At 41.7% G+C, this 13,890-nt stretch overlaps 1 protein-coding gene across 1 annotated transcript in view; it reads right to left on the reverse strand.

The window, feature by feature from the left end:
- Nucleotides 1-13,890, reverse strand: part of LOC107704215 (prickle-like protein 2) — a 130,574-nt gene continuing 116,684 nt past the window's right edge. The window contains exons 5-10 of the mRNA XM_016507101.1: nt 11,374-11,511; nt 10,583-10,786; nt 10,230-10,416; nt 1,826-2,526; nt 1,330-1,564; nt 1-1,169 (exon numbers count right to left, since the gene is read on the reverse strand). Coding sequence (XP_016362587.1) covers nt 265-1,169; nt 1,330-1,564; nt 1,826-2,526; nt 10,230-10,416; nt 10,583-10,786; nt 11,374-11,511 — 2,370 coding nt within the window. The 3' untranslated portion in view covers nt 1-264. The remainder of the gene's footprint in view (nt 1,170-1,329; nt 1,565-1,825; nt 2,527-10,229; nt 10,417-10,582; nt 10,787-11,373; nt 11,512-13,890) is intronic.

The following is a 13,890-nucleotide window of genomic DNA, read 5'->3' on the forward strand; positions in this document are numbered from 1 at the left end:
CCGGTCTCGCCGAAGGTGTTCCCCCTAAAGCGACCTCTAGATGATGCAATTCGAAGTTCCATCGGAAGGGAACTGATTTTTCCAATGAATCTAATTGCATGAACATGATTATAAAATAACCTGTGAACATAAGAACTTTTTCAATTTTAAACCTATGGGTTGTATCTATCTGCATGTCTGTTTGTACTCACTGTACTAACTTCTGTTGTATACTGTATACCCACTCTCACATACACACACTCAGATACTCACATTACCATTTGCTTATGATATGATGCAGTTCTTGCTCTTCCGCCGTTTGCGTGTATGTAGTTGAGTGTGACCACCCATCACTGTAGGACTGTAACGATGTCGTAATTCCTCGTTGTCAAAGTATCGCAGCTGCACTGGCCGTGGAATGACTTCACCCAGAAGGTAACCATCATCCTCTGACACCTCTGATGAAGAGGAACAGGTTGAGCAAAACTGATCTTCATCGTCAACTGTTTCTCCATACCTACCCATATACTGTCCAATCTGTGGACCTCCAGGATCCTGCAAGTTGAGGTCAGAGGTGGTACGAGGACAAGGCCCAAAGAATTGTTGTCGATACCCATAATTTGCTCCAAAGAGATTGTGTGACACTCTTGATGAGGATGGTCGCTCAAAGTCATTGTGAAATCTATGAATGGAGTCCCCAGGGAAACTCAGATTGTCTGTGGCTAAATGCAGGGCATTGTCTGACCGAGAGCGGCGGGGGGGGGAGTGATTGTTGTGACCTTTGTGGCCTTTGCGGTGGTGACGTTGACGTTGGCGCTGCTGTCTGGGTGAGTCTTGTGTCTGAGTGCGTCTTGGCCGTGGTGTCATTGCTTGGACATTACCTTCCTGCATACAGGACATGCTTCCTGCAAGACCAATGCGACCTTTGACTGGATCCTCAAAACTTAAACCTCTAGGTGAATCCCAGTATAGTGGAGGAGGGTACCTTACTCTGACAGGCATGCCAATATCAGCAAGAGGTCTTGGGACAGAGCTCAGGGATTCAGTGCTGCGGAACTGCATTGATGAGTTTAATGTACCCATGGTGCCTTTATCAGACACATTTACCCCAGAGTCTTTACTCAGGTCAGGCATAGAAAACCTAGAGAAGTGCTCCTGACGCCTGTTGGTCCCATCTAAAGAGTTTCCTGCTGAAAACAAACAATGGACAGAGATCAGAAGTAGTTATACTACATGAAATGTGTGACAGTTTGAATAAACCAATTAAGGTCTTGTTTTGAACATACTTCTGTCAGGTAGTGATATGACGTATCATGATATGTGTACCAGTCTAACTGAATTTATGCATACCTGTAGTGTAGGAAAGGGCCAGTGAATCAGTAGAACCTCTTGGTGTTTGTTCTAGTGGTGTAAGTTCACTAAAGCTTGGCCCAAATTGGTGCCTGCTCCTCAGCAATGGAGGACGCATCTCTCGGGGAAAGCCTTGCATGCTTATACTGCGTTTGTCCAAAAATCCAGAATTACGGCTTGGTACTTCATTGAAGCTCATTTGTGTTTTGAGCTTAGGAGCATGAAATTCAGGTTCCTGGCCATGGTGCATCCAATTATCATTGAAAGAGTGGCCCCTCAGAGCAGCCACGACTGGAGGCTTTTTGGAATTACCCCCAGGTTGTTCTTTGGACCAAGATTCTGGACTGCTCACTATCTTAGGTGGCTGATTGGGAGAAGGAGGGTAAGCGCTACGCATGCTACATTGGCTTCGTAGCTGATGGGGATTTGAAGATGTGGAGGAATCTCTTTGTTGAGACTCATAGGAATAAGGCTCATCCCTGTTTACCCAAACTGCCTGGCCATGGTGCATCCAGTTCTCATTGAAAGAGTGGCCCCTCAGAGCAGCCACGACTGGAGGCTTTTTGGAATTACCCCCAGGTTGTTCTTTGGACCAAGATTCTGGACTGCTCACTATCTTAGGTGGCTGATTGGGAGAAGGAGGGTAAGCGCTACGCATGCTACATTGGCTTCGTAGCTGATGGGGATTTGAAGATGTGGAGGAATCTCTTTGTTGAGACTCATAGGAATAAGGCTCATCCCTGTTTACCCAAACTGATTGCTCACGGTTCAGATTTGGAGACCGATTTGGGGTTCTACTTGGGGTTCTCGTCGGTGTGCGGTGGGGTGTACGGCTGGGAGCTGGGCTGGAGATGCTCAGCAAATCCATTTGAACAGCTAGAGGCTCTGCATCACCAACCAATGGCGTAGGGCCAGATGATGTTTGTCGTACACCTTCACCTTTGCCTTTTGTCCCATCCTTGCCAATCTGAGTACTGTGGCATGACTGACGCGAACGGGCACTCTGGAAAGCAGAGTCTGAAGAGTCTGACAACTCAGGTTCATCCCCTTGGCTGCAGAGATGGGAACAGTAGATCAAACCTTGTTTCGGCAGGAAGGGACAACCCAGCAAAGAATGATTGCAACGAGCACAGCTGAAGCACTCTTCAGTGGCATGCCAGTGTTGACCTTCATATGCCATCTGACCTTGGTCTATACCTAAAACACATTACATAAAAATGACATTAGACATCACATAAAATTCTTCTTGGCTGATGATGACTTTAAATGTAGTGTGAGAAGGAAAAACAGTACTGGGATGAATCTCAATTCACATTTTAACATTCATTCACATTGTTTTTCACAAAGATTAGTTTATGCAGTGTGTTGTTACTTTTAAAGAGACATACTTGTATCTTAACTACACATGAATGTGTCTTTAAGGGTACTTTCTCAGTGACAAGCTGTTGTACCTCTAAAAAAAAACAATTTTCACACAGTGTTGCAAAGCTTTGTGTGACAATGCATAAAACCAGTGGTAGTGAACTGCAGTCAGCTACTTACTGCTCATGCTCATGCTGGTGCTCGTGCACACACCCCATAGTGATGTGAGTGAGCGTCAGCAAAGCTGTGTATATATTGTACAAGAGACTTAACATGATAAGGTAAGAGTAACAATAGGTATCCTAAGGTAATTAAATGAATTAAGGACAGATAAGGTAATTAAAATTGTATTGTTACGATAGTTTGACTATAAACTATCTAGATATGGCTACTCAAGACTATAATTTGAAATAATTCAATGCCTTTGCATGATACTGTATATTGAGTGCATTTATGTGATAGCTTATGCAAACGTTGGCTAGCTAACCAGTCTTATTAAATTTGGTGGATGATAAGAGTAATTATTAGCAAAGTAGACAGCACAAATAAAATAAATACACATACTAATAAAATATGCTGACATACTTCTGTATTAACATGATCCCAATACAACTTCATTAAATCAATGCACTAGAATATACATACAGTACATACTGACCCTAGTATTCCCTGAAAGTTATTCATATTCTCACTTGGCCAGATGGGATTTACTGTATAAAACATTGCAGGTTAGGCATGTAACCATGGTTCTCTTTCAAATGGGAACTCAAGCTGCATCCTCTTGAGGGTGCTATAGAGAATGGGATACCCACACCACCAAAATGAAGGTACAGAGGACTGAAAGAGTGACTCTTGAGAGAGGAAGCCATCGATGTTTGATTCAGGCTGGCATCCAAGGAGGCTCCAGAAAGCCTAAAAATATCTGTTCAGAAAAAGGGTTATAAACTCAAAACAACAACGCTTAAAATGAGAGAAGGCCTACCAACACTCCACACTAGTGTCAATGGCTAAGGAGGCTCCCAGGAAGCCTACAACCTAGCAAACTACTGTCTAGCCAAGCTCTTGGAGTGGAGGCCTCAGTATGTACTACTCTCCAAGTCGAGAGGAGACCTAACAATGCCCCACGCTCAGGGTATCTTGAAAGGAGGCTCACAAAGAGCCTACTACTTACCATTACTCTTTGAGCAGAGGCCTTAATGAGAGGAGGCCTAACAACTTTTACAGTATGCAAGGAGGCTCACAGAGAACCTAGTAAATTGAGAGGAGACCTAACTACGTCCAGCACTCAAGACAGCAACCTACAACTCGCAGTTGCTATACTAGCAGAGCTATATGTATTTGTTCATTACACATGCGTACTGATCCGAAAATTTTCGGTATGAATATGTGTACCGTTACACCCCTAATATATATAAATATAGGCTATTAATTTACACATTGGATATATATATATTAGGGTGTAACAGTACACATATTCGTACCGAAAATTTTCGGTACGGGTCTTTCGGTTCAGTACACGTGTAATGAACAAATAGAGCATTGTTTTAACCCCTGCACTAGCGCAAATTCATTGAAAACTTCCAGTTTTATATATTGGTACTTTTGATAAGAAACGTCTCGAGGTTATGTATGTAACCATGGTTCCCTGAAGGGAACACCCTGGTGACACCACGTTCTGAAGCATGTGTGAAATCAGTCCAATAGAGAAGCGAGACATCACGAGCGGGGTGACGTCAGCAACTAGCAAGCATAAAGGTGCATCCGGCAAGCACACATGTTAGCTTCTGCGGAAGCGAGGGTAGTAAGCATCTTGAACCGAAACCATTTGATAGTGCGGTTCAATAGACGCAGATCTATGATCGGACGCAACCCCCCATCTTTCTTCGGAACGATGAAGTAATGGCTGTAGAAACCTGATTATCTTGAGAGAGGAGGAACACGTTCTATGGCCTCCTTCCTCAAGAGAGTTTCTGCTTCCTGTTCCAATACCAGAGCCTGCTCGGGGCCCACTAATGTAGGAATAACCACGTTGAAGCGAGGTGGACAAGAACCAAACTGAATTCTGTAACCACTCTCTACAGTGTGCAGGACCCATTGTGAGACATTTGGCAGAAGTTTCCACGCTGTCAGAAAGTTTACTAAGGGAACCAGTCTCTCGAGACTGGCCTCTGGTGTCACTAGAGGAGCCACTTCGGTGCCCTGAAGCAGATGATCGGCAGGGAACACATGCATACTCCGCTCCCAAACAGACAACACACAAATCGTGTGTAACCCTAACCGAGAGATAGCGTGGGCAGGGAGGAACACACAACTTGAAATGCCACTGAAGAGCAGAAGCTAACATGTGAGCTTGCCGGATGTGCCTTTATGCTTCCTGGTTGCTCATGTCACCCAGCTCGTGACATCTCGCTTCTCTATTGTACTGATTTCACACATGCTTTAGAACATGGTCTCGCCAGGGCGTTCCCAAAGTGTTTTGATGCAGCTCGAGTTCCTGAAGGGGAACAAAGTCTTGATCTAAATCTTTCGAATTATGTAAAAAAATTTTTTCAGGTAAAAGAAACAACAGCCAGTGCTCCACACAGAGATCTGATCTCATCAGATCATATCAAAGGGCATCCGATGACTCCTTTAAATTCAAAATGGTCTCCGTTATCTGACACAAGCTCCTGTTTTAGAGTGATGCAGAAATGCATTTTGACATGCATACAACCACTTCTATATGAACCTTCAGGCCTTGGACAAACCTTGCATTTCTAAGGAGAGGGGTTCTGATCTCATCATCATCCAAATCTGATCTCATCATCATCCAGTCTGTCTGGAATGACATGAAGAAACAGAACAAACAGAGACAGACTAAATCCAGAAGAACTGTGGCAACGTCTCTAAGATGCTTCAAGAAACCTACCTGCAAAGCTACCTGAAAAACAAGTGCACCGATGGCAAAAGCTGCTTTAAATGCAAAGTATGGTCACACCAAATGTTGATTTAATTTAGTTCATAGAAGTTAACTGATAAAGAAAATCTATTTATGACATTATTTTTGACAGCATCCTCATTTTACAGCATTTTTACACAAGTGCCTAAAACTTTTAACAGTACTGTAGCTTTGCAGATTTCAATCAACTTCAATCAACTATTGTGGGAGGGACCTGGGTACGTGTGATGTCACACAGCCAAGCATCTGAGAATGGCTTGATTTGAGAAAGTGGTTATTATTTTGGGGGATTAAAAAAAAAAACACTGGGTGAATGTTTATCATTATAGGGTGGATGTGTACACACACTGCTCACACACATTTATGTTAAAACAACATGTAAAAGTGAATTTTGTATCCGATGACTCCTTTAAGAACTCTCTCTACTTGGGGACTCTATGCTTTTAAGTGGCAGCTATTTGTGTCATGGTGAAGAGTACAATCTGGATCCAGTTAAGAGTGCAAATTGGATCCACTGCCCTGTTGGTTCAGTCCTGCCATTTTTAGCGGTGTTCTTCGGTGAGCGCTGCCTCAGCTACACATAAGTTTACACAGCACTGATTGCTGCTGCATCAGTTTATATTTTTCATTTGGGGAGGCTCACTGGCTCACTAAACAGGGCTTTCGCACCGTGTAGTTCTAGGAACTTAGTTCTAGGAACTAGCCAGCAGGGTTGTTCCTAGAGAACCAATTTCTCCCTCAAGCCGTTTTCAAGTGGCCGATAGTGAAGTCTTTATTCGCAGCATTTTCAAACATCAACAACTGGTGAATGGAGAATGCCGTTATCAGAGCTCTTTTTGTTGTGTATCATGGGTTTCGTGATAACGGAGATGTTATGTAAACGCATAGGTTACGTGATTGAAAGAGCATGAATATCTGACTAAATCTCCTATGACAACTTGTAGTGTTACATATCATCAAACCTGAGAAAACAACAACGCTGCAGACAGGTAAATGCCATTATCACTGTTTTCCATGTTTGTGGAGTAAATATGTTTACATAGCTTTTTTTAAATCCCAGGTAGCTGGTGTTTTGTATGTGTTTGGCCAACCAGCGTACACTGCGTCACTGGTAGAACTGTTTTGAACCCTACTCTGAAGTAGGAGCTAAATTAGTTCCCCCAAACGAAATTTCTAGAACTAAATATGTTCCTAGTTCCTGCGGTGCGAACTCACCAAAAAGCGGGAACTTCCGTCAATAGTTCTAGGAACTATGAAATGGTTCCTCTGGTGCGAAAGCCCCGTATGGCTTTGGGGTATAGTGTTCCAGAAGTGTTTTTTTTTTTGCACAAATAATGCAATACCTCAGAGGGCGGTACTAGTGCCATCAGCCAATTCTATACAGGCTTCATACAATCTTTACACCTGGAGAGTGTTTACATAGCATTAACATCTGATGCAGCATGTCGTACCCTACTCAGGGAAACAGGGTTTCATACATAACCAAAATATTATGTTCTAGTACGCTTTGATTGTAGGAAATGTAACAGGATTAATTTGCCTTCAGAAATTCCTAAAGATAAATGGTCTGATAAAGGGAATCTTTTACAAACATTCTCAGATAGTATACGGGCTTGTGTTACTTCTGCCAACTTGAGTTGATGCATTCAATGTGGACAACCTCAAGCTATTGCAGCAAGATGTGATACAACAATAGACACAACTGGTATACACTCAAGCTGTATCCGAAATTGCCCCTGTACCCTTATATAGTGCACTATTTGAAGGGACAATCATTTAGCATGCACTAGAGAACACCCATGCACTGTGAAAATGCAGTATTTCCAGCAAATTAAGTGCCTACATCCACTCACACATTTTCATTCACTCCTTCAAGTTGACTTTATTAGAGGACTAATAGTAATTAGGGTATAGGGGGCTATATTGCACTACAGCTGTGGTGTAGTCCCAATTCAGAATATTTTACTTTAGTACGATCAAAATTTTGTACTAATATTTTTGTTTTCTTTTTTATATTTTTTAAACAAATATTATTGTTCCCAACTGCATATAGCACTTTTAAAAAACTTCTAATAATATAATAACACACCTATAATAATAATATAATAATAGAAAATATTTATAAAATACCACATGGTGAAATTCAAAACAGTCTAAAGGCGCTTTTCCACCGAAATTACCTGGAACAATTTGTCCCAGGAAATTTTCCCCCCAGACCTGTTGCTGTCTGCATTTCCATCGCGGTCTAAAGTACTGAGAAGATTAGGCTAATAGTCTGGTGACGTAGGTCTACGCGCATTTCTCAATACCAAGTATGCAAATAAATAGTCCGGTAATTCTGCAAATGGAACAGCAGCGTACTTGATAACGTCAGTCAGCTCGCCTTGGCTACTGCAATTTTCCTCACTGTATTTACAATATACAATATACAATATGATATCAAACACCACTGCCTCTTTTCGTTTTCATTTAAACATATTAATAGCCACAGAAATGTAGATCAGGGAACGTACCTACATTACAATGAAACAAAATATTATATCAAACAGTATTGCCTCTTTCCATTTTAATTTGAACATATTAATAGATTAATAGAATAAAGACCAAAGATTACCTGTTAGATTGACCCAAAATGAATTATATCTTATGTTTAACCACTACAGAGACATCAGAGCCAGCGGCAAATGTCAGAAGGACTAACCGAGTTGAGGCTGCTCTCGTTGGGACAGATGAGCACTGAGCGCCCGCTGATCGCGTGGATCTCACGTCTCCAAAATCAGCGACGCACATTTTCAAATAGGCGCTGTCTTTATAAATAAACCGCAGATTTCAGTTTTAAACAACTACATTCTCACCTGAAATACTACAAAAACTACATTTCATGACACAATAACAGTAATATTTAAAAAAATGATGCGAATATATGCTGGTTGAAATACAATAGGTGTGTTCGACTTCATGCAGCACTGCGCAAACCGATCGACGAGAGTAGCCGCTTGCAGTCTGGGGCGGAATTGAAAGCAAAGAAAGTCGGACACTTTCTGCTCCCAGTAGTGACACACTCGCTGTGTTTGCATACTCTATCACAGATGAAGTGAATAACATGTAATATTTGTCAAATACACAGACGTTACAGAAACGTTTTCATGAGCAACAGAAAGACTTTTTATATACTGCTTAATGCATCTGTTCAAGAATAAAGTTCAACATAAACATATACTATTTAAATACTAATAGTGGGGTATATGCTTTTATCAGTGTTTTATTGATAAACGTGACTCAATATAACATTGCGACTACAGTAAAAAAGCTTTTACTGTTCTAAAAACAGATTTGTGAGCAGTATTGGATTTGAAGATGTTAGAAACACACGTCATTGTTGTCATGTGGTGAATTTGGCCAATCGTGAAACAGCTGTGTCGTCATCAGCCCTCCTGCAGTCGCTCTGAAAAAGCTGCACCAGCTGAGTCAGCCAGCTGCTCTTGAAACGCTATTGCGGTACTTTGATGCCACATGTGACGTGGCGTCGGCACCGGTTCAAGTTGGACAAAATTTCTAACCGGCATGCACTGCTCCAAGTCAGCCGCCGATCAGTCTGCGCAGCGCCGCATGAAGTCGAACACACCTACAGTTGCGTGAACTCAACCAATCAGCATGTTCAGCGCCCAAGTCCCACCCCCGAAAGTTCCGGACAGTTTCATAAATGAAACAAAAATGCTCAATTATTAATTAAACCTGTGGTCAATTATTGTTTTCCATAATAAAATTGTTGTTCTTTTTTTTTTTCCTAGCACTTTTCCAACACACCTAAGCAAGTGAGGTATCACATATGGACCAAAAATAGATTTTTACAGTTAATATTTTGGCACTACCTTTATGAACTAAACTCAATTTGATGAACTTTTAACAGGGTTTGTGTTGCATGTAATAGACAACAATGTTAGCATCTAAATTTGTTTTCATTTAATTTTAATTTTAATCTCACCAGAAGCGGTAGGTCATCTGGGCAGTTTTCACTGAATGTTTTATGAATAGTGCAAATTCAGACAAACTACTTATTTAGCATGCTTTTATTGCATTATTTTATTGCATTATTCATTAATTGCTTTTATTCTACTGTATAGTAGGGAAGTAGACATATTCAGATTGCGGGTGACTCTCTGACACAAATGCAGTCCAACCATACTTGTAAGTGTAATCTGTAATTTAGGGCTAATTTAGTGTAATTTAGAGTTCTTTGAGTAAAAATTATCAAACAGCTTAAGTTTGTGAATAAAAGTAAAAAATAGCAGTCTAAGGAAACACAACAGCAGATTCATGTCATAGAGACTAGAAATGCAAATGGCTGTGCATTCATGTATGAGCATCCATTCATTTATAGATAGCCATAAGATATGTGGGTATGTGCGTAATCTACTGTGATCTTAGAAAAAATATATATGTATAATATATTTGTTCATTTTGCTGCATGCAGTGCTGATTTGCAGCACTCATTTGTGTGATCATTTTATTATTCTACCTGAATAAAAGCAAAACCCAGAAGCAGTTGTACTGTAATGAGGGAAGAAAGAAAACAAGATTAATGGAGGTCCTTCCTTACCTATGTGCTCTCCACAAGAGTCACAGTATTCTGCATAAAGTGACTCAAAGCAGTTGCAGCAGTGAGGATGTCCCTCACGCATGATGTAGCGCTGACCCCCTAGTGGGGCCTCACACTCATAACAGCAGAAATGTCTCATGTGCCAGTGATGCCCCTCTGCTTCTGTGCACTCATCTGCAAAGATAATCTACAAAAAGAGATACAAATTAAGTAAGGAGTTTTATATTCTGAAGCAAGGCTTCTGGGTACTGATTTGTCAAAGGTAACCTACTGGAAATGTGTAGGCATGCTAACGGGATCAAGGTTGATTTCAGGCAGTGGACAGATGCTTGGACTTTATACTGTTGGCTTACCTCATCACATGCTGAGCAACGTGGCTTGAGTCGTTCAGCATGGTGGCGGCCACAGTAGATCTTGCCATCAAGGTAGAAGTAGATGAGATCTACCAATAACTCAGAACACACACGGCACACGAAACAGTGAGGGTGCCAACACAGGCCATGGCCAACCCGTGAGGCAAACACTGCAATGTCACCACCGTTGATCTGGTCTCCACACTGTGTGAGAAGGACATGATGTCATTTGGCAGCCTCTCTGCGTAACATGCCATGTTTAATCATTACTGAAAAATATACTGAAACATTTTTACTACATGTAGGGTTTGCATGGCTATTAATTTTTACTAATCCTGTTCACTAGTCCAGAAAAGTAAGTCACTGGTCGATCAGTCAATGTTTAACTTTACTGGTGGTGGCCACATAGTGACTATCAGTGAGATGACGAGGGTTAGAAACGGAAGCTTGCATCTCCACTAAAAGATGAATACTGTTTTCATTGTCATAAATGTGTGCCAGGTTAGGGTAAGGTATACGTGGTGTTATCACATCAGAAAAAAACAGGTGGAGAAGACACGTTAACTGCAAAAGTATTAAGAATTAAGGTGAAGAATTAGGTGTAAAACCATAAAGAAACCATCTTTTTCACGCTCCAATGGACAATAACACACAAAATTATGTAAGTCTTAAATTAGCTAAAAAAGTCCTAAATGACCATAAAGAGTTGGGAGAAAATCGGATGTGTGTCAGATCCATGTCATGTTTTAAAGAGACAGCACTGATGTGGTGTTTAGTACTCGTATATGTACCTGTTCACATATAGCTCCAGTTACAGTGAGGGGTAGAGTTCGGACAGTGCCTCTGCCTAGATTGTCTCGCTTTCGCTGGTTACTGAAGATCTTTAATTCCCGCTTTTCTTCTTCATCCAGTGATGTACAGTAACGAACCTGACATCAGTAATAAGAATCATCAAGGATCAACTACTGCAAATTTTTACTTGATGAGACTCATTCAGTGGTGTTATAAAATGCTGATGAACACACACCTGTGACTGCACATTCAATATTAATACTTAGAAAATCGGATGTGTGTCAGATCCATGTCATGTTTTAAAGAGACAGCACTGCTTTTAAAGTAAAACCTGCTGCAGTCTGTGTAATTGATGTAAATCAAAGGACAAAAGAAAAAGAGGAATAAATTAGTATAGTAGCTTAAATAAAGATTCAATTAAATATTGAATTTATATTTTATGCATATACTATTTATAGGTGTATGTGAGGATTACGTTCATTTAAATGAAAAGTTGTTATATTTTTCTAAGCCTATTAAATGTTAGAATAATGTCCTTCAATTATACTATAATGTTTAATGGCTATAAAATAATGGCTAAAAAACGAGGGAAAAAATGCATTTAATAGAGACATCAGTAGCAGTCTGTAATGGTATCTTTTTACTTAGTAGTCTATTATTATTGTAGGCCAGTATCTACAGTGGGTACGGAAAGTATTCAGACCCCCTTAAATTTTTCACTCTTTGTTATATTGCAGCCATTTGCTAAAATCATTTAAGTTAATTTTTTTTCCTCATTAATGTACACACAGCACCCCATATTGACAGAAAAACACAGAAGGGTCTGAATACTTTCCGTACCCACTGTATTTACTGTATCTACTATATATACATTTTTTTTTGGATGCGATTAATTGCAATTAATCGTTTGACAGCACTAATTAAAATGTGATTCTTTTTTTGAGGGAACTCGAACCGTGTCCTCTAGTGGTCGCTATGGGGAACTAAACAGGGCAATAACATTGGCCGGGCGACAGCCTGTGGCATCACTACTGGTGCAACCACTGTATGAAAGAGCACCAGGAGAATATGCCATCCTCTTCTTCATCTTCACTGCCATTTGTCTATGTTAGCAGCTAAGCACGACTAGGAGTGCATGTTCTCTCATCAGAGGCTTTGCTCTGATACCCGCTTCCAGAGTTTTGGAGCAAGGGAGGAAAATGGCCGGTCACCCATAGAGCATAGATGAGTTGAGGGAACAGTCAAAAGGCCAGAATCAGAGGAACAGAAAACACGCCTAGGAGAGTAAACAGTCAGAATTTCTGATAGATAATAAGCTGCCAAACCATACAAGGCCTTATACGCAAGCATGAGAATTTTAAAGTCAATACGAAACCTAACAGGGAGCCAGTGTAGGGATTCCAAAATTGGAGTGATGAGCTACTTAGTTCTGGTCCCTGTCAGGATTCTAGCAGCTGAGTTTTGGACATACTGCAGTTTATTTAGGGTAGTTTTTGAAACACCTGCAAGCAAAGCATTGCAGTAATCGATGCGGGGAAAAAACAAATGTATTGATCAGTTTTTCAGCCACAGTAAAGGACAGCATGGAGCGTATTTCTGCAATATTTCTGAGATGAAAAAATTACGTTTTAACAGTGTTCTGAACATGGGGGTCAAATGTTAAATGAGTGTCAAATATCACCCCCTGTCACGATTCGCTGCTGGAAGGAACAATGAAGACGTGGATAACATAAATGGTATTTAATGAGAGAATCACAGGGGTAAATCCACAACAGGAACAGGAGTAAACACACGTAATCCAACAAGTAGACCCGACAAACACAGACTGAACAGACTGTGGCTTAAATACACAGGATAACGAGGGAATTGGGAGGAACACAGGTGAACAGAGTGACTAATTAAGAGACAATGAGGACAGGAACAGGAACGACCAAATAAGGGCACATGAGGGCGAAACTGGGTCACGGGGAGCACATGGGGAGCAAAACACAACAAAGACAGTCCAATCCTGACATTTCGCCCCCCTGCCGGATGGCGCGTCCTCGCGCCGTAGAACCAACAGAGGGAGGGACGGGTGGGAATTGGGAGGAGGCTCAGAAAGAGGACGGACACCCGGAAGGGGGCCAGCAGGCAGAGTCCAGGGAGGTGACGACGGAGGGAGGAGCCAAGGAGGAAACAGGAGGATACAGGGTGGATCAGACGGAGGAAGGAGCCAGGGAGATGACAGGAGGGACTTGGAGCATGCGGCTCCAGGTGGGACCCAGGCCACAGCCATAATGTCGACCCACGGTGGAGCCGATGGAGGGAGGAGCCATGGAGGAGGAAGGGCTGATGACTCCAGGGGGCCAACCGACTGCGGCGGAGCAGTTGGCAGAGGAGCCCGAGGTGGAGATGGAGAACCGATGAGCCAGGATGACGAGGAGGATCCGGAGGGACAAGGCGCCACAGATGGTCGCGGTGGAACTGGAGCGACAGAGAACTGAGGAAGAGCCGAAGGGATAGAGGAGCCTGACAGA

Source organism: Sinocyclocheilus anshuiensis, unplaced genomic scaffold (genome assembly GCF_001515605.1).
Source record: "Sinocyclocheilus anshuiensis isolate Anshui unplaced genomic scaffold, SAMN03320099.WGS_v1.1 scaffold1686, whole genome shotgun sequence".
In the NCBI taxonomy this organism is placed as follows: domain Eukaryota; kingdom Metazoa; phylum Chordata; class Actinopteri; order Cypriniformes; family Cyprinidae; genus Sinocyclocheilus; species Sinocyclocheilus anshuiensis.